The 27,221-nt window shown below is 35.2% G+C and overlaps 1 protein-coding gene across 2 annotated transcripts; it reads right to left on the bottom strand.

The window, feature by feature from the left end:
• Positions 1-75: 75 nt before the first annotated feature.
• Positions 76-27,221, bottom strand: RBM39 (RNA binding motif protein 39). Of its 2 annotated transcripts, none has more exons than XM_074212059.1 (17): positions 26,849-27,221; positions 26,119-26,182; positions 24,248-24,297; positions 19,220-19,414; positions 16,747-16,812; positions 16,598-16,648; positions 14,295-14,412; positions 12,965-13,117; positions 11,788-11,925; positions 10,381-10,446; positions 7,397-7,601; positions 6,688-6,765; positions 4,212-4,244; positions 2,379-2,460; positions 1,881-1,986; positions 1,170-1,248; positions 76-1,082 (listed from the first exon to the last, which is right to left on the bottom strand). In XM_074212059.1, exons 2-17 carry the CDS (start codon positions 26,167-26,169, stop codon positions 982-984), a joined length of 1,572 nt encoding a protein of 523 aa, XP_074068160.1. In that variant the 5' UTR covers positions 26,170-26,182; positions 26,849-27,221; the 3' UTR covers positions 76-981. The 2 variants fall into 2 exon arrangements, with proteins under 2 accessions (XP_074068160.1, XP_074068159.1); XM_074212058.1 differs by having other exon boundaries at positions 16,598-16,651; positions 26,849-27,218.

The raw sequence follows: 27,221 nt of genomic DNA, 5'->3' as shown, positions 1-27,221 counted from the left end.
TTCATTTGGTAAAAGCAATCTGTAACATCCACCCTACTTTTGACTATCAGAAAATATAAATTAAAATTGCTCATGGCCTTTTAAAGAGAATTTTATTTTGAGTGGTTCTTACAAAGATTGTTGCAATATGAAAGTCATTTGTTTGATAGAAATATCAAGCTGTCTTGTCAAACACACTGAAGTAACCCAAAAATATATTTCAGAGCTCACAGAGCTTAAAAAGAGCAAAGATTATATGCAACCAGACAAAACCTATTTCTGCATTTCCTGTTTCCTGCTCAGACTGTGTTGCTTACCACACTATATCTGTACATTTGAGGAAATGCAGGGATCATTTTGTTTGGAACCTTAGACACACCAGAACACACAGTATTTACAAAGAAACTTTTACAGATACATTAATTGAAAAGTTACCATCAAGAAATTGAATTTTTGAATCTCCCTTTCTTGCCAATTGTTTATCATAATGCAATGTGAATTACTGACTAAAGTCAGGACTCATTTAGTTGTCTTTGAATTCCCCATATACAGAACACTAAACAGGTATTCCAGAAACCATATTCTGTTAAACCATTAGCCAAGTGTCAAAATTCATTTAGTGAAATGTAAAATGTAACTGCTGCATAAAAAGTTAGGCTTCTGAAACATTAAAAACATCATTACATCCTTGTCTGCCTTTTACAGAAAGTACATTTGTCTAAGCTATTTCGATTCCTACAGATCACCTTAGTCAATGTTCTAAATGTACATTTACAAGGCAGAACAAGAAAACAGATTTGAATATGGTGGAAATTGCTAGTTAGGGAGAATGAGCACACTGCATTCCTGCTATAACAGCTTTCTCTCCTTCTGGCAAGGTAACAGGAATCACATACAAATGACAGTAGACCCTTTCCTTTTGTTTTACCTAAATAAAAGATAACTCAGGTTTGAATCCTCTTTAAAAAAAAAAGCTATATACATAAGAGACTAAATCTTCCTTCATCGTCGAACTGGAACCAGTAGTTGTGTTGCTGTCATGGAATCAGGGAAGAGGTTGTGATAAGTTGGAAGAGGTACATATGCAGCTGTAATCATTTTACCTATTGAAAGAAAAGAACTGTTAATGTTTCCATGTCCCTTCAACATATTAATTCTAAGAGATTAGAATAATTTTGAGTAGGACTTACCAGCAAACCATCTTCCATGCAATGCATTTACTGCAGCAATGGCTGCAGCAATTGAGGGGCACTTCACATACACGTTGCCCTGAAACCCAGAAAACCAATTATTGCTGATTGAAATTGTGTTTTGTACTTGGCTTTTTAAAGTCATTAAGCATTTTATTATGTGCAAGATGAGGTCTTATCCTATCCCATCACAGCAGGTAACTTGCTTTCCTACTACTGCACTTTTTTATTTGTCTATATTTTTTACAAATTGCATTTTTACATCATCGATTTTGTTTTCTCAGAAATTAAAAAAGCTAATTGAGCTTCAAAAACATAATTCCATTTCTATGAAAATGACATCACCAGTTAAAACATTCAGGAGAAACCTAGGATCCTAACAACCACCAGCAAGTGTGTTCTAAGTCATTTATAAAAGCAAAAGGGAGTCTTTGCTCTCTTGATCTCATAATCTAATGGTAAAGACAAAACATTTTACCACTATATACAATGGCAAACACATAATAAATTGGAATAATCAGTGGAAGAAAGGCACTACAATTAGAGAATGGGAAAGACTTTGCTTTAAGTAGAATTTTAGTTACGTCTATTAGGCAGGAGGCAGATAAGACAGAACAGGGCAAATAGGGGCCAATCTTTGAAAATGTCTCTTGGAATATTAACACTGAACTAGAATGCATATAGTTATTGTTTATACCATTCAGAACATACCTGAGCTGAATTTTTGTCAACATAAATATGGATGACTCCTCCATGTTTGTTACATTCTTCAATTACATCATCTTTAATCTCCGTATCCCAGCCAAGTTCATCTTCCCTGCAAAAGACAGAGACCAATATTATGATTTGTATGAATAAAAATAAGGCTGTCGATATGTCTAGATCCAGGATAAATAAATTTTCTCCCAAATAAGCCACTCCTTCTCATCACCCACAATATAGGGAAAACATTTACCAGTTAATCAGTAAAATGTTCAAAACCAAAACGTCAAAGCCAATTTCATAAGACTGACCACAGGGAAAGTGAAGTAGCAATTTAGAAATCCAGTTAAATGCTCTAGGACTATGACAAATGGAATATACCCCAAATTTCATGCTTTTAAGATTCATAAAAGATGTGATCTGAATGTTGAAAACAAGAGGAGTAACAAAATAGCAAAAAGCAAGGATGTTAAATTTACATATATTTTACAAAAATTCATAGCTTACGTTTGAGGGTTAAACATATTGGAAAGCTGGAAACACTGTGTTGCAAGAGGCTGAACAGAAGCAGCTGCAGCTAGAGCTGTAACTATGGAGAGAAAAGACAAAAGATTGCTTAGCAATCCAGAAAACTAATGCTCCAATCATCCACCAATTTTACAGCCTACTTTGTGACATTTTAATCCATTATCATATGTATTTGGGGGGGGAAATGATTCAATTTCTGAAATATATTTGTAGTTTTGCCCAGCATATGATACTTTCAATGAAATTCATTTTCAGAAGTGTTTGAAAACAAAAAAACCTAGACAAATAACAGAAAATTAAAGGGAAAACTTGGAGAAAGAATTGGGAAGCAATCCCTAAAAATAAAATTCACCACTAAATGGCATTTGTGGTGTGTAAGGGTAAAAGGTAAGGACTACATTGAATACTTGTAATAATCTAGTCTTTATAAAGTAAATTACTCAATTAAAAAAAAGGTTTACCATGGAAGATAATAAACATCCTTTACTACTGTAAAATCTCTTACCTCCTATTTGTACTGCCAACAAATTCTTTAAAGTTCCCCTCATAACAACCTGTCTGAAACCAACAATAGCCATCTAATTGTTTCTGTTCTTCCTGAATTTACATACCCACCCCAATCTTCATATTGCCAGCAGATTAAAACAAAAAAGCTCTCATCACTTTTCTAGGTTCAAAGTCCTTCTTGTACTGACTAAAGTGCAACACTGTTTTGACATTAAATGCACAGACTTGGATCTAGCACCATGGAATCTAAGATAGTTCTTAACTTTTTATGCGTCACAGACTTGTTGGGGTCAAGTCTTAAGAAATTTAGAAATCACCATGTTTTCAAATATATATAAAGTTAAAGACACATAGCAATACCAAAGAACTCCATATAATGAAACAAAATACTAAACTTAGTTCACAGATACCATGCTCTAGATCTTATCATACAATTCTTTTATAACTATCTTGAATTCTAAGAGATTTAGATACTCATTTCAAACTATCTAGTTAGCTTTTCAAGTTCCATTCCTCAGCTCACTCTTTCAGACAAAATGACTCTAGGCTTTTGAAATTCTACTTTTCTTAACAGCCCAATCAGTGAAGATTTCTTTCCCCAGTTCATAGACTGTTTTTCTCTTATGCTACTACATACTAAAGTATAAACTGTAATTAAGATCACGGGCTGGTTCTTAAGATAACTGACGCATTATATACAGCAGTAGTAACACCACATATTAGGCACTGAAGAAACCTGAACAAAAGAATTATTTCTAACTTAGAGGATGGAGTGAATGGTAGTCAACAATTTCTCTGTATATGTCTTAAAAACAGAATCATGAAAATTATGGCATCTGTCAAAGAAACAAGTGAAACCCAGTCTATTTCATTCATATCACATAAAATACAGCAAAGTAACTGAACTTCAGTTTTGGCAAAAAGCAGACTGAAGAAAAAAGCTGACTGGGGTGCATCTTCTGTTAGACCCAGGAATTCCTATGCAATTCACTATGTTTAGCCTCAAAGATGAGGTATACCTCATCTCAGTTGTACACTACTTGGAGGCTCACTGGAGTCAGAGCACAGCCTATCCTGAAGTCAAAGGGCTTTTCACCCACCAGGCCTTTAGATACTTGGAAAAAGGTTCCTGTAGGAGAGAGGGTAGAAGGACCACCATCAAAAAAAGGACCATTTATTCACCCAAAGCCATGGTACCCAGGCTGCCAGTCAAGATGATATTTAAAATTCCAAATTATTTACTAACAGTATAATTTTGACAAACTATTTTTTCAATGTAAAGAAAAGAAAAAATTGAAAACTTACCCTCACTTTGTTGGGAAAGTCTAGTCTGTAAATCTAAAAAAAGAAAAATAAAGACAACATTAATTAAATGCAAGACTAGCCAGGGAAAGTTATAGTAGGCATTGAAGAAAAATATTAACATATCCAAAAAGCAAAGTACATAAAAATCCTTTTTTGTCTATTAAACAAACCTTTTTTGTCTATTAAACTTTTTTTTATTTGCAAGGCAATGGGGTTAAGTGGCTTGCCCAAGGCCCCACGGCTAGGTATTAAGTGTCTAAGGTAGGATTTGAACTCAGGTCCTCCTGAGTCCAGGGCCGGTGCTCTATCCACTGCACCACCTAGCCACTCCTTGTCTCTTAAACATTGAGGGTTTTATATATTTGAATGTATAATACCATTTAGAATAGTTTAGGGTCACTACAATATTTTGAATCTCTTAATAATCGATCTTCATTCTCAGTGTTTTCTTTAACACTCCCCTAAACAAGAAAATCTCGGTTTTGGAGGGTAGATGGGCAGAAGGTTACAGGTGATATGGGGAAGGGTACCAAAAGAACCTAAATGAGCAGAAACTGGTACTTTATCTCTAACAATATTACCCCCCCCAAACAGATTCAAGTCATTTTTAAAAGTAATACTGTTGTCTTTTAAATACATTGTCTTCAAGGAATATCACTGATGACTTTCAGGGGGACCTTTTTTTTTTTTACCTTTACCCAGCCTATCTCTAATTAAGCTTGCCATGGCACTTACAGGTATTCTTAGCACAGGTGGTGACAGTCACTATAGAGATGGTTGCTGTATCCTGAGTAATCATAAATTAGTAGAAAGCAGAGATTATGACTAGGTACTTTGCTCAGCATCTAGAAAGTGCCACAAAAAGTAGACATCTGAATGTTGTCAAATGAGAATAAAATTTTCTCAATCTACTTTGAAGTTTTCTACTGGATAGTAAACAGTTGTCCTCAATCTACTCATTCAAGGGGAGAGCAAAGGGAAGGCAGGCCTATGTAACCCCCAGGAATACACATGTTGCCTTATGAAAAAGTATGTTTTTTCCCCTAAAAAAACACCAAACACTAAAAATCAGTCACCAAAAAAAATAAGTTAAAAAAAGTTTGTAGGAGCAGCTAGGTGGTGCAGTGGATAGAGCACTGGCCCTGGAGTCAGGAGTACCTGAGTTCAAATCCAGCCTCAGACACTTAATAATTACCTAGCTGTGTGGCCTTGGGTAAGTCACTTAACCCCATTGCCCTGCAAAACAAAAACAAAATTTAAAAAAGAAAAAGTTTGTCACCTGCCTAACATGAACTGCTGGCTCTAAAACAATAATTTGCTGCCATCTTCTCTACCAAAAAAAAAAAAATCTTCAAAAAAGAAATTCAAGTCTCTTAGAGGAAAAGTATATTTTATCTATTCATTTTTTCTAGCAACTACTGTATACTGAAAATGTTTTCAAATAGCACAAAAAAACACTATCTGTTACAGGGCCAATGTACTCAAAGGATGTTACCAGATGACCTCCAGTCCCTCTACCCAAGTGCAGATCATAGCCTTTTAACATTGTGACTGACTGATACTTTTATCCATGCCTTTAAACAAATCCTCAAGATTAGTTGAATTCTAACTAACATGTAGATAATAGTGTTATATCTTACTATACTATGCTAAAGATAGGCAAGGAATCATTTTAAATTAATTCAAAGGATTTAAAAAATGAAGTGGCATATTCTACTCAATGTTTCAAGTGTGGGGAACTTGTATGGGATAGTAGAAAAGAACATTAATGATATCCGGACTTAAAAATCACTTAATGGTTGGGTCTCAAGTTTCCTTAATTGTTAAAGGGGTTATGGTGTGGGGGGGAAGCATGACACACTACCATGACCCTCCAAGTTCCCTTTTCCAGCTCTCAATATATGATGATGAAACGTGGGCTGTTCAGAGAGTTTTCACTGAGTGCAAAAATTTGTAGCTAAAAGAACATACACAGAACTGATTAATGGATTTCACCTATCAAATCCTCTGCACCTCTTTGGCAGTAAGCTCTAGCCTGGGCTAATAGCTATTCCAACTTTAATCAATGATTTAGACAGAGATTTTTAGTTACTCCACTATTAAAAAGATCCTGCAGTAATAACCACCAAAATGTAGTTTATTTTAAAGTTTAAGGCACTTAGGTGGTACAATGGATAGAATCCAAGTCCTAGAATCAGGAGGAACCGAGGTCAAATGTGACTTCAGACACTAGCCACATGACCCTGGGCAAGTAACTAATCGCTCAATATATAAATGAATGATTGAATGAATACAGTCCATTCTATAACCTTATGTTAATAATAATGACACTTCTTTAGGGATCTGAGAGGTAGTTAAAAAGCATAGAAAAAAGACAGCAGGAAATTACAAGAAACCTAAAATCTATACAAATAGTGCTACAGTTGAATTAGAGGACTTTCAAGAATTGAAAAATTAGGTGAGATTTAATTCTTACCTGCTACAGCTCCAAATGCTAAAGATCCACTCATTTGGAGAGCCTGCTGTGCTGCTGGAGGAATCTGTAAACCTGTACCTGCAAAAGAAGCAAAAGGTAATAATTATATTAACACTGTAGCTCCTATTGCCTTATGATAAAACAAGTTGGTTTTTTTTTAGTTTTTTGCAAGGCAAATGGGGTTAAGTGGCTTGCCCAAGGTCACACAGCTACGTAATTATTAAGTGTCTGAGGTTGGATTTGAACTCAGGTACTCCTGACTCCAGGGACAGTGAGTGCTTTATCCACTACGCTACCTAGCAGCCCCAGGAAGCAAGTTTTTAAATGACAACTACAATTAGAAGATCCTTTCCATTACAGCAACTGCTTCTAAGTGAAAATCCAAAGGCAAATAACAATATCACTATGATAGTCCATTAAGTTATCACCATAAGCATATTTAAATGCCAATTTATGGTCTAGAGTCACTCATATCATATAGTTTGAAACAATCTATGCCATATATCCCCCTTACCATTAGGATAAGTTACAAATGTTAATCATTTTATAAGTCAGGTTTATGTTTTAGTTTCCTACAACAATGCCTAGAATATAGCAAGTGCCAGTAAGTGCCTGCTTACTGATAGGTGAAGTCCCTATTACATTTCATAAGGAACCTCCAATAAGAAAAAACTTCTAATACTCTTGTAGAACTCTGCAAGAAACTTACCTTCTGCTAGTCGTGCCATTAATTGGAGACGACCAGTTGTTCCCAAGTCAATACCAGTCCGTTCTAGCTCATCACTATCCAAAAATGAACTGGCACTGGAAGCATCAGTACGTTCAGTAACATGACCAACTTTCATAGGTCTGCCTGCTAATTCAAATCCATTCAGTTGTTCCAATGCCTTTTTGGCACATTCTGAATCTGAAAACTATAGAATTAAAGTTGTTTTGTAAATAAATCTGTGTATTTAAGTAGATCAAAGCATATATATATATATGATACTAGGAATTGCTAACTTTTTCTTTTGGAAAAGCATTTAAAATTATGATGTATGTCATAAGGGAAAATATTTTAAATGATCTCTGATCCCAAATTTTTATACTCTTTGAACTCCAGGAAGACTATGAGCACCACATCCTTTTGGAAAAAAGGAAACTCTGCAAAGGGATACAGCCCAATTCAGAATTCTCCACCACAGATGAGTCTCTTCCCACGTGAAGAGGATCAGGCCTCAATATAATAAAACCTACTGAGCCCCACTTCTTTCACAGGCATGCTTAAGGGGAAAAAGTATGCCAATCAAACATTTTATTAATTATCTTTCAACGTATTAAGCCAACTCATTAAAGGAAATCCTAACGAATACTTCCCCCTTAATCTGATTCTTTTTAAAAGGTGGTTTTCCACGCACTCAAATTCAATCTAACAAATATATATTAAATGCTTACTATTTGCGAGGTACTGTACTGAGGCTGGAACATACAGATCATGAAGCAGAGTAATATGAAATCAGGCTTAAAAGGCTGGTTGGAAAAATTAGGAGGCTATTATGATAGTTCCAAGAGAGGTGATGAGGACCTGACTAGAGTGGCGGCGGCTATGGGAGTGGAAAGAAAGGGAAAGCTGTGAAATGCTACAGAAATAGAATCAATTGAATTTGGCAACTTATTAGATATTGTGTTAAGGGACTGAGGGTTGGGGGATGGGTGGGGAGAGGGAAAAAGCATTAAGGATGACACTGAGGTTAGGAATCCAGGTGGCTGGTAGTACAATGAAACCATCAATAAGAAGTTTGGAAGAGGTGCTTGGAGGTGGGGGACTCTAAACAATGCTAAATGCTGTTGGAGCACGTTGAATTCAAGATACTAATGACAGATCCCAGTAGGAATATCTACCAGGAAGTTGGCAACATGAAACTAGGATTTTGATGAGATATTAGAAATGTATATATAGATTTGGGAGTCATCTACGTCAAAATAACTGAACCCATGGGACAGATGAGACCACCAAGGGAAACCGTGTAGAGATCACCATGAGAGTATACAAGTAAAATCTCCTTATATTCAACTCCACAAAACATCCAAATTCTTTTGTCGTATTGGAATTTTGTTAGAACTGAATCACATTTCTAGCCTGCAGGACCTAGAGAAAAAAAAAATGAGTTGACACCCAGCCTCAGTATATCTCAATGGTAAAAAAAGCAAACTGCAGTTTTAAGAATGGAATTTAACTGGGAAAGAGGAGTGTTGTCACACATACAAAACCACTCTTTCCTTCTGCCTAGCAGATCTTTTTCATCAGTGGATGAGTTAGGTAGATCATTGTTTCCTATGTTTTAGGAATTTGAGATAAGATTAAGTTATCACCAAGTAGAATCCCTATTTAACATATATACTTTTAATGACAATTAGTTTCAAAACTATTTCCCTGTCTCTAAAACAACCAATACCAAAAATGTTAGGGATAAACTAAATTTGTAAAATGATGGAGTATACATGAAATGTATTCACAAATTAAGGAAATATTACTCAATATATTTAAACAGAAATGCTGTTCTTTAGCTTATAAATAAAAGCACACTTATATGAATCCTGTAACACATTAAAACTGAGCCTAAATTTTTTCATTTGTAAATGATATATGTTGTTATAGAACAGTTCTCTAAGCTAATTTTCAATGAAAATCGTGTTATTCCCCCAAATTACAAAAAGATAAAAAATCCAAATTCACACATTTTATTGGGGGGGGGCAGTAGGAATAAAATTCATTAAAACATTTTGAAAAATTATCAACCTCGTTATAATTAATATGTTCAGTTATGTATAATGATACTTTTTAATTCAGGGTTCTGTAGGCAGACAACATTAAATATTTTCCCTGGCCATAGAGTAACTCCAAAAATAAAACTAATTGAGATAAATACATTCACTCAAAACCAGATTTTAATCCAGGAAAGCTGGATTGAATGTGTAATAAGGTTGATAGAAATAGGTAATTAAAGATCAAAACTGTAGGAAGAATGTTTAAAACCAGCAATCATGGATTTAGAGTAGGAAAGAGACCAGAGACAATTTGTTCAACAGTCATTTTACAGATGAAGAAAAGACCAAAAAGGTCACATTACTTAGTACAAGGCTACCCACATATTAAGAGGAATAGCCAGGATTCAAATCCAGATCCTGTTTCCAAATCCACCACTTTTTTTACACTGAATCAGAATAAAAGACCTTTATATATGAGGTTCTGAAGACCATCACATACTAGACTCCATGAGGCCAAGACCTAAACTATCCATTAACCTAAAATTAAACTCTATACACACTGAGCTTTTATATTCTGTGCAATCATTTCTATTCATTAAAATGCATCCCATATATATTCTCAAGTAGCAATTCAATTAGAACAAGCATGTATTTAAAGGTCTACTATCAACAAATCTACAAGAATTTACTAATGCTTATTATGTACAGGAGTTAAATATCAGTAAACAACACAAAGACAAATACAGCTTATACTTCTTTTACATGTTCTTAGAAACAAAATTATTTTCTAAAATTTCAACTTGAAAGATTTGACAAACTTATAGTAGTAAATATTCAGATGGGTTTTTTCTCCTGCAAATTAATCAATAATCAGACTTTTACTCTAATATAAGACATCAATTTTAGGAGCTGATATTGGTTAATACTAGAATAATCACAACTTACCGTAATAAAGCCATATCCCTTAGATCGACCAGTTTCACTATCCATCATCAGCTGAATGCTTTCAATCTGAAATTGGACCAGACAATTAATTATAATTTTCCCAGATGAAAATGTTACGGTGGTACAATGGATAGAGTGCCAGTCCTAGAGTCAGGCAGAGTTAAAATCCCATTTCAAGACATTAAAAAATTTACCTAGGGGGCGGCTAGGTGGTGCAGTGAATAGAGCACCGGCCTTGGAGTCAGGAGTACCTGGGTTCAAATCCGACCTCAGACACTTAATAATTACCTAGCCGTGTGGCCTTGGCAAGCCACTTAACCCCATTCATTGCCTTGAAAAATCTAAAAAAAAAAAAAAAAAAATTTACCTAGCTTTATAATCTTGGGCAAATCACTTAAGCTCTTTATTGCCTTGCAAAAACAAACCAAAAAAACCCCTCCAAAACCTCTGTAAAAAACTTCTAAAACTATTTTTTTAATACACCCATATTTTAAACCAAAGTTTAGATATTCTATTAGTCAGATTTTTCTATTGCCTTACTAACCAGATTTTTATCTTTTAAAAGATTATTCAAGTTTTTCTGATAAAGAAATCATTTCTCAAATACACAGGGGAACTGACCCGGATTTATAAAGAACCATTCTCCAATTGATGAGTGCTCAAAGGATATGAATAGACAGTTTTCAGAAGGAAAAAGAGCTATTAAGTGATAAAAAAAATCCCCTGTAAATAAATTAAAACTGTTATAAATGAAGGAATTATTTCAGAAAAAAAATTGGCAATACCTATATGAACTGATGCAAAATAAAGTGAACAGATCCAGGAGAATGTTGTATACATGAAAGTAATATTCTAATGCTGTTCAATTGTGAAAGACATAGCTACTCTGATGAAGACAATTCTGGGGGCAGCTAGGTGGTTCAGTGGATAGAGCACCAGCCTTGGAGTCAGGAGTACCTAAGTTCAAAATGGCCTCAGCCATTTAACCCCATTGCCTTGCAAAAACCTAAACAGGCAAGTCCCAAAGGACTCAAGATGAAAACCACATAACAGAGAGAACTGATAAAACTTTTGAGTGCAGAGTGAAGCTAATTTTCCCTACTTTTTATTTTTCTTGTCCTGCCCCTCCCTTTGCAATCCAGCTACTAATAAAAATTTTTTCATGGCTTTGAATGAATAATAGTTATTATCATCGCTTGCTTTCTTGAAGGGTGCTAGAGGAAGTGAATTTGGAACTCAAAATAACAAAAAGTTACGACCACCCAGGGACAAAGCCATAATTTTTCAGTTTGGTGAGACCATTAACATTTCAACCTACATTATTATAGTAAATACACATCAGATCTTTGAAGAAAAGGTTTCAAAGGGTATACAGTAGAAGGACTATAAATTTGAAAAATGACTCACCCTGCCAAAAGGTTCAAAGATTCCACGAAGCATATCTTCAGTTATGTTAAAATGTAATGATCCTACATAAAGCCTCATGGGTCCAGCACTTCCTTTCTGTAGATTATTTGCCATTGCTGCAGCTCTATTCTTTTCTGCCTACATAACAAAAGAAAACTGATAATTAACAATTATAGAAAAATACAGCAAAACTGAAAATTATGGAATGTATTTCAAGTTAAGAAAATTCCAAAAACGTTAAGTGTTTTCTCTTGTTCATTTATCTAAATTTTATTTAGATAAAAGCTTATATGACCTAATTTGATCATTAATAAATTTCCAAACTTAAGCAGAAAATGTTGAATACACTCCTACTACCACGCCCTTAAGAACAAGTTAAGCTAAATTTACATCAAGGAGGGAATTTAAAGAACTTAGGCAAAGTGCTTCACACCCTACATGTTTATTACCTTCCCTATATTCTCTTCCCTAAACCATCATCCAAAAAGAACCTTCTAAGATAAAACTTTCAATTTTCAATTACTTTGCCATGGATAATCTCAAAATAGTAGGCAAAAAAGTCACTTATACATATTTTTATGAAATAGGCTTAGTTCATTGTATTTAAAGCAGCAATTAGCAACTTAACCAGATTGACTTTTTTTTCCAATAAAAAAGAGACAATAAAACTACCAGTGTTGTTAAATAAACTGTGTAGAAAGTAAAGTATAGGGGGCAGCTAGGAGGCTCAGTGGATAGAGCACCAGCCCTGAAGTCAGGAGTACCTGAGTTCAAATCTGGCCTCAGACACTTAATAATTACCTAGCTGTGTGGCCTTGGGCAAGCCACTTTAACCTCATTTGCCTTACAAAATCCTAAATAATAATAACAATAATAATAGTTATTGGACTACTTGAAAGTCATGATAAAAAAAAAGAAATCAGAAAGTAAAGTATAATAGTATTAAAATCTATACGAAATGCCAATTCCAGAATCAAGATTTGGCAATTAAAAAACAAAAACTAATTATATATTGTATTTGATGGATGAATTCTTAGTTAAGCTAACAAATGACATTAAATATATAATCCTACAAAGGTAAAGTAAAAACGAAAAACTGTGAATGGACCATAGCAAGATTAAAATGGAATTAACTTTCCCAATAAAAATTCCCTAATGAGGAAAAAAATCAAATTACCTGCGAGGCTTGTACAATGATGGGTACTCCTAAGACACGCTGGCCAGTTAATCCTATTGCTAGAGGCACTGAGCTAACATCAACAAACTCTACATAAGCAATTCCTTTGGATCTTCTGGAATTTCTATCAGAAATCATTCTTACATCACGGACCTAAAAACAAAGAAAAGCTTTTTTTAAAAAAAATTATAACAGTAGAATTACTAATTCTGTACTTTTACATTGCAAAGAGAAAGGCATTTCATTTTCTATCTGAAATTACTACTTTAGGGGCAGCTAGGTGGCACAGTGGATAGAGCACCAGCCCTGGAGTCAGGAATATCTGGGTTCAAATCTGGTCTCAGACACTTAATAATTACCTAGCCGTGTAGCCTTGGGCAAGCCACTTAAGCCCATTGCCTAGCAAAAACCTTTAAAAAAAAAAAGAAGATAAAGTCACTGTTTGTGCCCCATAGAGAGAATAGGTCCAAGAGTATATAGTCAAAGGTCAGCACCAGCCTGTCAATTGCAAGTGTTGCTACCTCAACTTAACCCCATTTGCCTTGCAAAAAACCCCACAAAAAACCCCTAAAATACTACTTTAGTGATTTGCCAATAGCCCCAGTTTATTTTAATTGGAATAAATTTTAAAAAAGTTAACTGGTAAGGATGAATAAGAAAGTAGTAAGGTCCTAACTGTTCTGTACCTGAACTCAAAATAATCAATCAGTTCTTCCTAATTCTATAATAGTTTTCTTGAATGTAGGGTTTTTTAAAAGTCCAGTTTTTGGCTGAGCAAACCTATGAAACCCTTCTTACACATATTTAAAATGTTAAGAATCCTCAGTTTTAAAAGCATAAGGAAAGTCAAATTGTTTCCTAAATTTTTGTTTACAATCTTAGTTTTTTCAATCACAAACAAAAATTGCATTCATAACTTAAAAAAATGTCTCCAACCAAAGCTTCTTTTCCAAACCTTTCAATGAAGCCAGGTGGTAAAATTTCAAATTTCTCATTTTACATCTTAAAAAACTCAAAACTCAGCCAAGGACTTAAAATTACTCGCTTCAAGTCACAAAAGAATAATAAATAGTAGTTAGAATCTGAACCGAAACAAAGACCTTAAATGCTGTGTTCCTTCTACTATAAATTTTGACAAGTGAATATGGTCTTCAACCACAATGAAATAACTTTGATATGCTGAACATTACACATTAAAAAGTTTCTTCTGAAAATTAACTAAAATATTTTCTTCCATCTTATTCTCTTCCTTTTCCCCTACCCCATCCCATTTTCTACCTTATATACTTTTTCTTGCTATTACCTATTTATCTGTAATAAGATAAATTACCTTTCCTACAGTAGAAAAAAACTCTTCCAAATCTCTTGGTCTAATTCTTGCGGCCAGCTGCATGCAGAATACAGTCCTAGCATCTCTCTCCTCAGGAGTAAGGTTGTCAATAGGTTCCCTGAAGAAAAAACACTAAGTTATACTTGTTAAATTCTAATTACAAACTTAATAGAATTTTAGAATGTGCAGGAAAAGACTTAAGATAACAGTCTAATTCACTCAATTTACAAAAGTCAGCTGAAGTGATGAATTAATTTGTCCCAATTAGTAGGAAAATCAAGACTATAATTCAACTTCTTAACCCAATACTCTTTCCACTATATTACACTGCCTATTTCAGAATAATCTGAGAATTAAGTTCTTTATACCTAAAAGTATCTCCAAATAGATAATAGCTGTATAAATCAAAGTCCCTGATAAAAAAAAAATCTAGCCAAGTAATTAATTTATCACCACCTAGGGAGCAGTTTTTACACCTATAATACTACCTAAGTGAGAGTCACCCCAGGGACCCTTCCCTAATACTTTCAATATAGATTGCAAGCTTGTCAAAATATTTCAAGTATATTTGGTGGTTGAAGTATTCAATGAAAACTCTTAGGTTTCAGTTGTTAAGTTATAGTAGAGCTCAAGGTTACTTCTATTACATTTCACTAAACTGACAATACAACCACTTTTTGAAAATGGGAAGGCCTCAATCTTTGTCACTAAAGTTCTTTGAAGAATAAGAAACATCAGATGGGATAGGAGAAGCTTTACAGAAACCTCTTCATGGTCCTATGCCCAAATATGCTTCCTACTGCCCAAAGAACCTAAGCAAAACAAAATAACTCCTCTTTCAAGAACTAAGAAATATATTCTGACATGAATTAACAACTGTCATCGACAGAAATGATGTTTAGGAACTAATTAAGGGTTCCTCTATACTAACAGTAAATCTTCTTCAAGGACAGAAGCATTGAGACATCAATAAAACAAGTTTGAAAATTATACTACTCTTTTTAGACGGTTGTAAATACCAAGCTGAAAAAGAGCATATAATCTGCTTAAATGGAAAGAAAAGTAAAATACTCAAAGAAGGGGGAGAAATATTTGAAAATAAGACTGAGTTAATGACAAATGAAAAGGCTAAAAATTTAGTTCCTGTATGCTTCTTTGAAAGTTAGCAACTAAATGCACTTTTATGACTAGAAGGGCCAACAAAATACCAGGCATCATCAAGAATCAACTGGAAACAAAGAAAAAACACGAATGCCTGACCTTTTATAAAAATCAAGTGTCTCTGTCCAGCATCTACTCCTGAAATCACCATTTTTTTAAGTGCATAAATTCAATCCTTATGATTCCATCTCAAACAAGATTAAAAAATGGCAGTTGGAAAAGATTCAGAGAATAACTAACACGATACAGGAATCAAGAGAAATTTTTTTTTATATAATAAATATAACTAAACTAAGACCGTGATGGGGATATGTTAGGATAAACGCTTTTCTGGTTCCAGAACTCTAAAATATACATTTAAATTGTAATCTAGTTATATACAAAGTAGTTCAAAATAAAGTACTATTTTGCATAATGTGCAAAATTTCTGTAACTTATTATCACAAGTCACAGTGTGACTATAAATCCCGAATAAGGGCATGGACAAATTAATGGATAATTGTGTAAAATATTTCTCAGTGAAGGAAAGAAAATTATGTAATTAATTTTCTTCAGAGAGGAAGAATATGGGGGAAGAGAATATAATCTTAACTTTCTGAGGATATCATGGACGGACAGAACACTAGATTGGATGGACAGTTGGTCTGATGAAGTCTGATACTTCTTATTTTACAGCAGCAAAGAGTCATTTTTGGAAAAATATCAAATCTGGGAAAACAAATGAGTGGTCTGACTATCTCTTGTGTCATTAAGCTAGATGCATCAAGAAATTTTAAATTAAATCATTTTCACAATATTGAATTAACACATACCAATAGCAGTGCTATTGTTATGGGACTTTTAAGTTCTCTAAAAGGAGTTCTTTTAAGATACACCATTAGCTCGGTATATTTTGGCCCTTTTTAGTTGCAGTTATTATTTATAACCGGAAAAATAAAAGCTGTCAAAGACTTGCTGGGAATTTCAGACATATTAGCAAATAAATATGGGCTATATAAAACAGTAAACTTGCAAAAACAGCAAGGTATTTATTATATATAAAACCAAATTATTAAACATAAGTTTTTCAGTAGCATAAATTGACTAAGTTTTAAGTAAAGCTGAAAGCTTGTGAGAAGATAAGAAATAGGGACAACAGCTACCTCACAGGGCTCTTGTCTTTTCTGAATGGACTTTTGCTTCTTGAGCGGCGTCTGCTGTAAAGTTAAAAGTTTCAGAAGTTACCCAAACAAGAACACCACACTAATTACTTGAAAAAAATTTTAAAACAATTCATAAGTATGTTAGAAACCTTAATTTGATGCTATGAGGTAACCCAATCTTTCCACGGATGGCACTGTTAAATTTTGGACCGGAGCTATAAAGAAAAACACAAAGTTAAGCAACTTTTAAGTTGAAAGTTTAATACAGTTAATCACAAAACCCAGAAATTTTCTTCCAGAAAGGTTGCCTTCTATCCCTAGTTATCAGAAGTAAAATTCTTAAATTAGCCCAGAAATCTCTGCAATATTAGGTTTTTCAATCTTTTTGTAAAGGATACCCTTTGGTAGTCATGAAAACTATGGACCCCTCCCTCACGTTTTAAAATGTATAAAAATTACTTAGGAAACCAATCCTCTTGAAATAGTTATTAAAAACAAGTTCACAGATCCAGGTTAAGAACCTTTGCTCCAAGAGATAATTTCTAGTATTCTATGACACAAAATAAGTGCAAAGATAACCAGCTTTATTAAGAAGGAAATATTCTGTGTATTGCTTTCGTAAATCCAAGTTTGAGAGAATTTCCAACACCTGGTAGAGGCAGTTTCGTAGAGTTTACTTTGTACTTTTATTTTCTGGATAGCAGTTTGGATTCATTGAATTTTTTTAAAAATTCATCTTTATCTTGAGAGAATAATTGACGTGGTAGTTTAAGCTGATGCTAGCATAAAAGTAACTTTGTTAAAAATTAAGTCCCTAATTCATGGAAGTTTCAGTTATAAATGGTGTATGTTTAAAAGATTATAATATCCTTAAAATTAGCTAAGGAATAATAACCTGTTTTTCACTGGGGATGGGTGAGTGGGGTAGTGGATCCCAATCCATAAAGTTCCATTATTGTCCTTTCTACTTTAATAGAATACTGTCTATGAAAAATAAGTTACACAATCAAGATGGCTAAATCTCAGGTGGTAGTTTTGTTCTGCAGATTTTTCAATTCCTCCGCAATGTTCACTCACTAAAATATAAAGCAAAATGAAGCAAATTTGCAATGTTTCAATTTTAGTGTCTGTCCTATTATTTTAGTGTGCTCTCCTGTCTTACATGAATTTGTTACAATAGTAGGAAAACAATGGTAACAATTTTTTGAACATGTATTTGAAGTAAAAATATTAAAACATATCATTAAACAGCAGCACTATTACATTGCACAAAAGTTTATTCCACCTCTTATCATTTTTTGCTCTTTGAAAATCACTAAATAAACCAGTAAGTTAAAAAGGCATATATTGGTAGGACCTCGTTTCTATCACACCAATAACAGTGCCTTTCAAGAGTAGGGTATGCAGTAGTTAACTTTTCAGCTCATAGCTATTTTTATAGAATTTACTGGAACCCAAAGACACCAATCCTAAATTCTATAAAGACTTAAAACAGAAACCCAGAGGTATTGTCTTACAAGGAGGAGTCAGAGTTAATTTAGAGAGAGTAAGGGCTAGATGATATGATGTTCAACCTTCTATTAAGAGTTACATAATATATACTATTACTATTGTGGAAATTCCTTAAGATTCAGTCATTTAGTTTTTACATATTTTGACTGAAACATTTCTATTCTAGTATATTGAAAATTCATCAGTTAAATCATTTTTAAAAATATTGACCATTCTGTTACCAAACAACTTCTTTGTCTTTAAACTTCTGGTCCAGTTCCTCTTTGTTAACATATCAGATATGGTGTTATATTCTAATTGCCATTTCATTTATCAGTTAGCCCTTACAGTAAGAAATAGTTCATTCAATCCATGTGTAGAAAAAGGGGGAGAAAAGTACCCTAAAAGGGTCAAGCTAGGTGGCACAGTGGATAGCACCTGCCCTGGAGTCAGAAGACCTGAGTTCAAATCCCACCTCAATTACCTAGCTGTGTGAACTTGGCAAAGTCACTTAACCTTTGCAAAAAAAAAAAATTAACCCCCCCACAGATTTCTATTAATTAACTTAACTAGGTACATCAGAAATAGTACTTAAAGAGTACACTGTCAAAAGATTACCCCATTATGTAAAGAAATAATGCTAAAATTTTTAATATTTTTTTTAAGAGGGATGGAAAGGACTAGATCTACTTTGCTCTTGCTCAATCTAGAAGTTGAATGACAAGTCATAGACCCTTTCCCACTACTGAATGGTACAGGATCTTTTTACTTAATTTCTGATATAGACTGGCTTGTCCCTTTTTAGGCAGTGTAGTTAGTACCTTTCTGGAGATTCATAATATTGATGCTAGACTTAACTTAGTTTCTATGGCAAACTAGAACTCCCAACTTCAAGTGATCCACCAACCTCACCCAGCCTCCCTGGAATCAGGGATTGTAGATATAAATCATCATACCTAGATAATTTTCTAGTTTTTCATCTCACTTTTATACCTTTTGAATGCTATTAACCCTATTTTACCTTGTAAGAACGCTAGTATCCCTTCTTCTCAACAAGAATTTACACCAACTAAAGATTCATTCAAGAAGAACACAACACTAGACTATATAAGATTAAAGTGGATTACATACTAGGGACTTCGATAGCGGCCTCTGAATCGGCGTTCTCTACTTCTAGAACGACTTCGTCTTCGTTCTTTGCTTCGGCTCCGTTTCCGTTCACGGCTTTTGCTCTTTTTTCTTTCCCGATCTCTGCTTCGTTTCCGTTCCTTACTTTTACTCCTCTTTCGGTCATGACTCCGACTTCTACTCTTGCTTTTTTTTCTCCTGTAAAGAAAAGATTACATTTATTTTGCAAATTTAATATAAAGTCTTTATTTCCCGCACTTTGGCATTGCTTATTTTACTTTTATCATTTCATAAAATTTGCTATAAGGCATTATACATAACAAGACACTTAATAAACCATAAAAAAAATCTTCACAGATAGAATGAACATTCTTTCCAAAGACTACTACTACTACCTGCTGTTACAAAATAGAAGCAACAATAGCTAACACTAATAACCTCTTATGATCCTAATTCTTAAAGTAGTTGCTAATGGAACTTCCTACACCAATGACAAAAGAATTGAGATGGTTATGAGGTCCTCCACTGACTGAGATAAAACTAAGTAGCAAGGGAAATCAAGTTTTCTCCAAATCTGTAATTGGCATGATCAACTCATATTCTAAGCCAGATTCAAAAGTGAATTTATCTAATCAAATTGAGACCAGCTTATATATACAACTAGTGAACTTGACTTACTGTATACCAAGAAATACATTATCAAAATTAGTTAAGAGTTGAGAATGCACTTTAACGACCATCAATAGTTATACAAAAAATTCCCACTAAATAATGCCCCTATATTTAATTGTCTGTTCTTTAAGTTAGAGAAAGTTCATATTTAAATTTTCATGTTGATTTGAGCAACTTACAAAGAACTACGTCATTATCTAAATTATGATATTCCCAATTTTATGCACTTAGTTAATACACATCAGGATGCATACTGAATTTAATTAAATGTTCTCTTGTGTTTCCATCTTGGATGACAAAGACAAGAAATTAATAAATTCAGTTAGTTGGCCTGATAGGCAATCAAAAACTACGATCCAATTTTAAGTACATTTTCATGAAGCATAGTAATATTAACAAAACTAAAAATGGCAAGTTAATCATACATTGCCCCTTTCCTACTGTACTCCCACAGGCACAACCCAGTTAATTTACAGAATAAAAGCATTTGTATTCCTCCCCAACCCACCACAAGTTAAATGCCTAAAAGATATCCTTTCAACATCATTTTATTAAGAAAAAGATTTTTACCCCTCTAAAGAAAGTCAATTTGCATTGCCTAAAGTACAGGCATTTACTATTAGTGATATATTCCAGGCCCTTGTGTTATTTTGAAATGTAAACAATTTTAGTCAAGATGAATTTTAAATGTAAAAAAAGTAGCATAGGAGCAATTACGATCTGCCTCAGAGATCCTGGAAGCAGGTCATCTGGGAATGCATTGAAAATAGAAAACGAAGACACCCACCTTCTGGAATCTTGAAACCCACACTCCAATCACAAGGAGATGTAGAGCTTTCCAAGGAGGCAGAAACTTTGTCTAAAATTTCAAGATAATCCACCTGACTGTCAGAAATTTATATGCTAGTAGCAAATGTCAGAAAATTAGGCTACACTCATTATATATATATAGACGTCATCATAGTAATGCCCAAAATGGCAACAGATAACATTCCAACTTTGTTGTCTGGAAAACCTGACACCGAACCATACAGGTTGCTTAATGGTTTGAGTCAGAATCAAAAACTAGTTTTACTCAACAGGTAGGGCTGTTAACTAAAAATAAGTAAAAGCCATGCCCTACAAATACCATTTAGGTTTAGATTAGATTAAAGCATCTGCTCACTGATGGCCATTAAATAGCAAAATAATGGACACCCTTCTTTATTTGTCATTGGCTTGAAGACCAATTTAAAGCAAGGGTTATTACACCTTCAACAGCTGCTTCCAAAGGTTCTAGTCCTAAGCAGCTCTAGTCAGGTAAAATATTGCATGACTATAATAGTAACATGCTATATCAATAATTAGACAATAGAATTATTTGAATAAAAGCTTAAGTATTTTAGGAAAGATCTTGATATGCCTAAATCCAAAACAATGCTAAAATTTTATTTAAATTCTGTACAATCTTTTGAAGTGGGCCACTTGCTGAATTAGGTCTATGATGAATAATTCTGTCATTGTCACGTCAAAACCTGTACTTGAATTTGCTTTATTTCATATATAAAGAAACTTCAATTTTAAATGTAATGATATATTGGTATCTGAAGTCACTCTAAGTATGAGAACCATTGTTTCAAATTTTATACCAAGGGAGCCAAAATATTCCATTTCAGTTAGCTTCATCTTTGAACCCACCCTTTAATATCAAATATCATTTATCTAATGTCTGCATGTGCATAGTATACCAAATTGACTCTATTGGCTATAAATGCTCAAAACCATACCATTCCTTCAGCTCAACAAAATATATTGACTTAAAGGTATTCTATGAGATTCATGGCTCTACATTTTATATGACCTTAAAAGGAGGATTTAAAAAACCTTTTCTCATTTAATATTGCTTCTATTGAATATAAGTTCTTTGAAGGTGGAAATTTAGTTGGCTTTTTATCTTTCTATTTTGTACAGACATTAGGTACTGAAATTTTTTTAAAACTGCTTTTGTTTTTGGGGTTTTTTTTAGGTTTTTGCAAGGCAAATGGGGTTAAGTGGCTTGCCCAAGGCCACACGACTAGGTAATTATTAAGTGTCTTCGACTGGATTTGAACCCAGGTACTCCTGACTCCAAGGCCAGTGCTCTATCCACTACGCCACCTAGCCGCCCCTAAAACTGCTTTTGATAAATTCAGAGTTGTTCTTCAGAGAGCGAATTAAATCATATTCATTTAAACCCCAAAAGCTGCACATAGCTTTTTATTCCCAGTGATAGTACTGGCATCAACTTTGGTCAAAAAGGTCCAATTTTGATTGCCTCACAATCAATAATTCAATGTCTTGATATAAAATATGCATTTTATAGTATAAATGCTTTCCCAAAGAGAGGGAAAAGAAACAAGTATAGATGGTCAAAAGTTATTATCTGAACAAGACTGGAATATACACAGACTATCTGGAATAACAGGCAAGTTGCTTTTATACAAAATATACCCCAAGAAAGCAAATAATTTGAGTAATATCTTCTTTCTCTCGTCTTTTATTTAGAATTAAGTGAGCTTCCTTGGTTTCTTATTTGCAAGCTTTTATAGTAGGGGTAGCAAAGTCAGAACAATGAATTCCTGCGATTAGTCATCCATAATGATTATCTCTATCAGAAACCTTTAATACCATATAATTTTACTACAGAAACATTTTTTAAACCTTTAAAGAAATAATCCTACCCCACCTTGTTTCTCATTTAAAAACACCCCATATTAAAGGAAGTATACAAGCTTAGAAGGTTTTTTTTTCTGTTCTCCAGGATACATGGAGCCACTTTAAAAATAACAGTTCTACCACTTCCATTTATTCATCTGAGTCAGGGTGCAAAACAATCCTAACGTGTATGACTAACTTTAGGATAAAGATGAAAACAAGTTTTACATCTAAATCCAAAGAGATGCCAGTAACAAGGAACACTTGGTGACACTGGGAATGTATGAAAACATCCACTTTTTTAAAAGAATTACTGCACACAACCAAAGAGAATGATTTCTTCATATCCATTTAGGATGTAGGCTGCTTTGCCCTCTCTGACACATGATATTCAGGCACAAATTATTCCAAGTTTTCTCATTTGATTACACTCAGATGCTTCTGCAATTACTGAAATTGCAATTATCAGGAGGTGCTGTATAAAACCCATGTGGGACCTTCTCCAAAACAGCTGTTGCTTCTGAGTACATAATTCATATTAAGCTAAAGGTAGTAAAATCCCACAAATAAATTGTCTCTTCCTTAAGGTCTCCTTGTAAGAACTGCTTCCTGGTATCCCCAGATGAAATTATATAATTAAAGGCAAGATATTCTCTTGTAATTTACTTTCATCTAATTTTCAACAGGGATTGTAATAGGTTTTGGGCATTATACAAAAAATGGAATTTTCTGGTGTAGTATATCCTGATAATAATCATCTATTTCATTAATCAATTAACACATGTTATCTATTTTATGGAAATTATATCTACCTACCTAACAGAGTTGTTGTAAGGATGCATGAGGTAGTGTATAATGAAGAACTTTGAGCTCTTAGGAGGAAAAGAGCCAGAAAAAGAACCAAATAAGTATTTATAATCATTTTTGCAATTTGTAGTATATGCGTCATGAATACAACAAAAATGTTTCAATATGACACATTTCAAATACCACCTGAAAACATACATTTAATGCTGATATAGGACTTCTAAGATCACAGGCATTTGAGCTGGAGGAAACCCGTGAGAAATTATTTTCTACAAGCTCCTTTAAACTGGTCAGGCTACCCAGTTTCTAATTGGAAGGGTGTGTGTCTACGTATACTTATTATTTCGAGTTCTTCACACACCCACAGTAACAAGATGCTTTAGATGAAGAGACATAACTTGAAGGAGAAAATACATTAAAAATTTGTGTTGTGATTACAAAAGGGAGTTGAGCATCTTTAAATTATTTTTGGCTTCCATAGATAATATTATGTGTAAGAATTCAGGAAACTAAATTCTTTCAGTGCCCTAGTTTCTCCCTTTAGGTTCTTATAGCACATTTTGCTGTTCTATAAGGCTCAGAAAGATGATGTTGTAAAGATACGTAACACAAGGGCAATAAAACGTTTGGGGAAAAATATTTATAAAGACCACCAAGTAGTGAAATTTCCAAAAGCTGCCTATTAACTTTGATTAGCAACAAAATACAAATTAGGTCAAGTTCTAAAATAGGCAGAAATAAAAAGATCCAGAAGGAAAAATTCACTAAGGCTTCAAGCAGATAAAAGACATGCCATTGCTAAGTTCTTGACTATTATCTTTAGATTCCATTCTTTAAATAACCAAGTTTATCCCCCCTGAATCCCCTCCAGAAACTTACTTCTTGCTACGCTCTTCATGGCCATTAGCACTGCTCAACTTGTTCTCATCCTAAGCAGGGTTGATAGAAGAACATCATGAGGACGAAGTGGAAACATTTCAAGTTGTCAAAGGGTAAAGGGAACAGGAATAAAAAAATACAAAACAATTTAAAAACTAATTACTTATTTATAGTTTAATTTGGAAAGCTATAAAAAAAATTTAGATGGGTATGTTTAACCACTTTGCTGTTTACATTTTAGGCATACAATAAAATTCAAGAATTATGCTGTCCATATGAAACAATTTAAACTTTCGGTATCTTTTACATAGTTTAGATAATACATTATCCTATGGATTTATACTGTTGAAGTGGTTAAATATAATTTCTATAAAACAAAAAACTCATTGTTTAAAGTTTTATTTCATGTACTATGTGTCCCTTTTCATCAGTACCACGGCTATATTTCTGCCTAAGCCCCAAGTGGCCATGCTAGCAGCCAGCCACTATCGATTTCCTGTGACCGATGCCATTCCTGAGATCTTCGCCCATTTTCGTTGGAGGGTTGGGACTGTAAGAGCTTGATGCCACCTCTGTCACACATCTCGCCCTGAAGCAAACAGGGATTCACACTGCTTTAGTAATGTTGACTCCCAAGAACCCAAGAAAGTCATTAATAATCCACCAGTCCAGCCTAAACATTCCCTATTTCCATACCTGTTTTACATGGAAAAATATCCATGTTAAACTACTGGTAGCACAAAAATCTTAACATTTTACATTAAGAAAGTAGCTCTTTCAAGACTCTATGTTATTACTTAAAACTAAGTATACAGTGTTTATAGCTAATAAGTACTCATCCACAATTGGTACCACATGGTCGAGCTACACACTCCAAAACAAAATAATGTTTTTATTTTTAAAAAAATCACACCAGTTTTATTTTAATTGTTTAACCAGTTGTACTAAGAATATAACTGCTAACTTACAAAATCTACAGGTTTGTGAAACCAGTGATAAATGCATGCATATAGTTAACACTTCCACCACCATCGGGTGAAAGAATGAAAAGACAGTTTACTTTTGCTGCCATAGAGAAATGGGTCAAAAACTAACTACTCTATACCATTCAAAACAGTTTTTAAAAAGTTGTGTGAAATATTATAGCAGGTCCTAATTAAAAGTTATTAAAAAGTGAGGAACAGTACAAGTTTTCAAATAACACTGCACTGTGATACTGCCTCTTTAATTTGCTAAGAAATTTCTATTCAGGGATCCAAGAATTTATCATGTGCTTTTAACTTAGTAGCTGATTGTAACCTGACCTGTTTTTCATATTTTGCTATCACCAGTCATCTACACCAAAAAAATAAGATAAAAATACAAATCTCACTCATTACTTGAGTTGAGAAAACTTTCCTCATTAACAGATTTACTTGCCACAGACTGGTAATGAGATTATTCTTGGACCCCTGCTATTTTCCCAAACCACTGCATTCACCTTCTTGCTATACCAAACTGGAGCTGGTAATTCTTAGTTGAGTCATTTTACCTAGGGGACCACGGTACAGCGATAAGTCACTCAATTACTACCTTATGATTGACAGTTCACACTGGAATCAAAGGTGAATTCATGGGAGTAGAGGTGAGATATCGTTAGGCAAGTCTACAAAGAGAGATAGATGGGCATTTATTCATCACGCTGAAGTGAAACTACTGCACAATATTATTACATCAATAGCATATATTTACTTTGTAAGTTACATGTAATGAATCGCTGATAAGATAAATCATGAGGGCTCCGGGGATGTTAGTTTACATTTCAGCAGTAGTTTCATGAATAATGCTAAATTAAGGAATATGTCAAACCTCACCGACATGTTTTTTCTCACCTTCTTATAGGGAGCCTCAAGCATTGCTTCTATATCAATATCGTCTGCCATTCTTTCAGAACACCTATAAAAAAAGCAAGGGCGATTTCATTAAGCCTGCATTTCGCTCCGTTATGAAGCTGTGGAAATACTTCTTTCCCAACATCAAAAGTATCCTCAAGTTGTTTAGAAACCCAGTTACTTAACAACGCACTTTAAATGCCGGGCAGCCGGAAGCCTCGGTCCGGGGCAGGGGCGGCCGGCCTGGCATGTCATAGATGCCCGGGTGGGGGTGGGGTGGGCGGCCTACCTCACACTAGCCGGCCTACCTCACACAGGCCGCGGGCACCCACAAGTGGCTCGCCCGCTCTCCGCGGGGCGCCCGGGGCCGGCCCTCGCCGCCTTCCCTATTAGGGGCCGAGCCAGCCCCCTCCCGAGGGCGAGGGGCCCTGCCGGGCCCGCGCTCGCCCCGCGCCATGTTGAGAGGTCACGGCTCCCCCGGGCGCCCGAGTCTAGGCCTCGGGGGTCCGAGCCGGGGGGGGGGGGGGCTGGCGTGCAGCCCCCCGGAACGGAACTCCTGGCCGACCTGACTTGGCCGTGGGAGCCGCCCCTCCCCCTCCCCTCCGCGGCCACCCCGGCGGCGCGGCCGGACGGAGCCCGAGTCCCCCCCGGGCGGGGCCGGACCCACGCACGGAGGCAGAAGGGGTCGGCGAAAGGCGGAGTGACGCGAGCTCCCGCCGAGGCCTCTTACCTGTGCGGGCTCTCGAGCGAGTGTGGTGCTCGCGTCTCCGGGAGGCGCCGCCGCCGAGGGGGCGCCGGGGCTACTGTTAAGCCGCTGCGGCCTGGGCCCAGGCCGCGGTCCGTCCCGCCCGCCCGGCCCGAGTTTCGGGCGCCGTGGGCGGCAGGGCCGGAGCGGATCTAAAAGAGAATAATGGGATTAGAAGAGCCCGCGCGGGTGAAGCAGGGCGGCGGCTGCGGCAAATCGGTAGCCAACCGTGCGACAGTGACTGCAACTCCCTGAAATGGCGGCCGCGGCTTTCTCAGTCACACACACACTCACGAACACACATATACACACACGCAAACACACACACACAGACGGGGCCACACGGCGCCCCCAGCAC

The sequence above is a fragment of the Macrotis lagotis genome, chromosome 1 (assembly GCF_037893015.1).
Source record: "Macrotis lagotis isolate mMagLag1 chromosome 1, bilby.v1.9.chrom.fasta, whole genome shotgun sequence".
NCBI lineage: Eukaryota > Metazoa > Chordata > Mammalia > Peramelemorphia > Peramelidae > Macrotis > Macrotis lagotis.
This window is presented reverse-complemented; position numbering and strand designations above follow the sequence as displayed.

Coding starts and splice junctions, on each gene's coding strand:
- RBM39 (XM_074212058.1), bottom strand. CDS start 26,169: ATGGCAGACGATATTGATATAGAAGCAATGCTTGAGGCTCCCTATAAG. Junction 16,813..19,219: donor GGCCGCTATCGAAGTCCCTA/GTATGTAATCCA, acceptor TTTTCTTTATAG/CTCCGGTCCAAAATTTAACA. Junction 14,413..16,597: donor AAAGACAAGAGCCCTGTGAG/GTAGCTGTTGTC, acceptor TTTTTTCTTCAG/GGAACCTATTGACAACCTTA.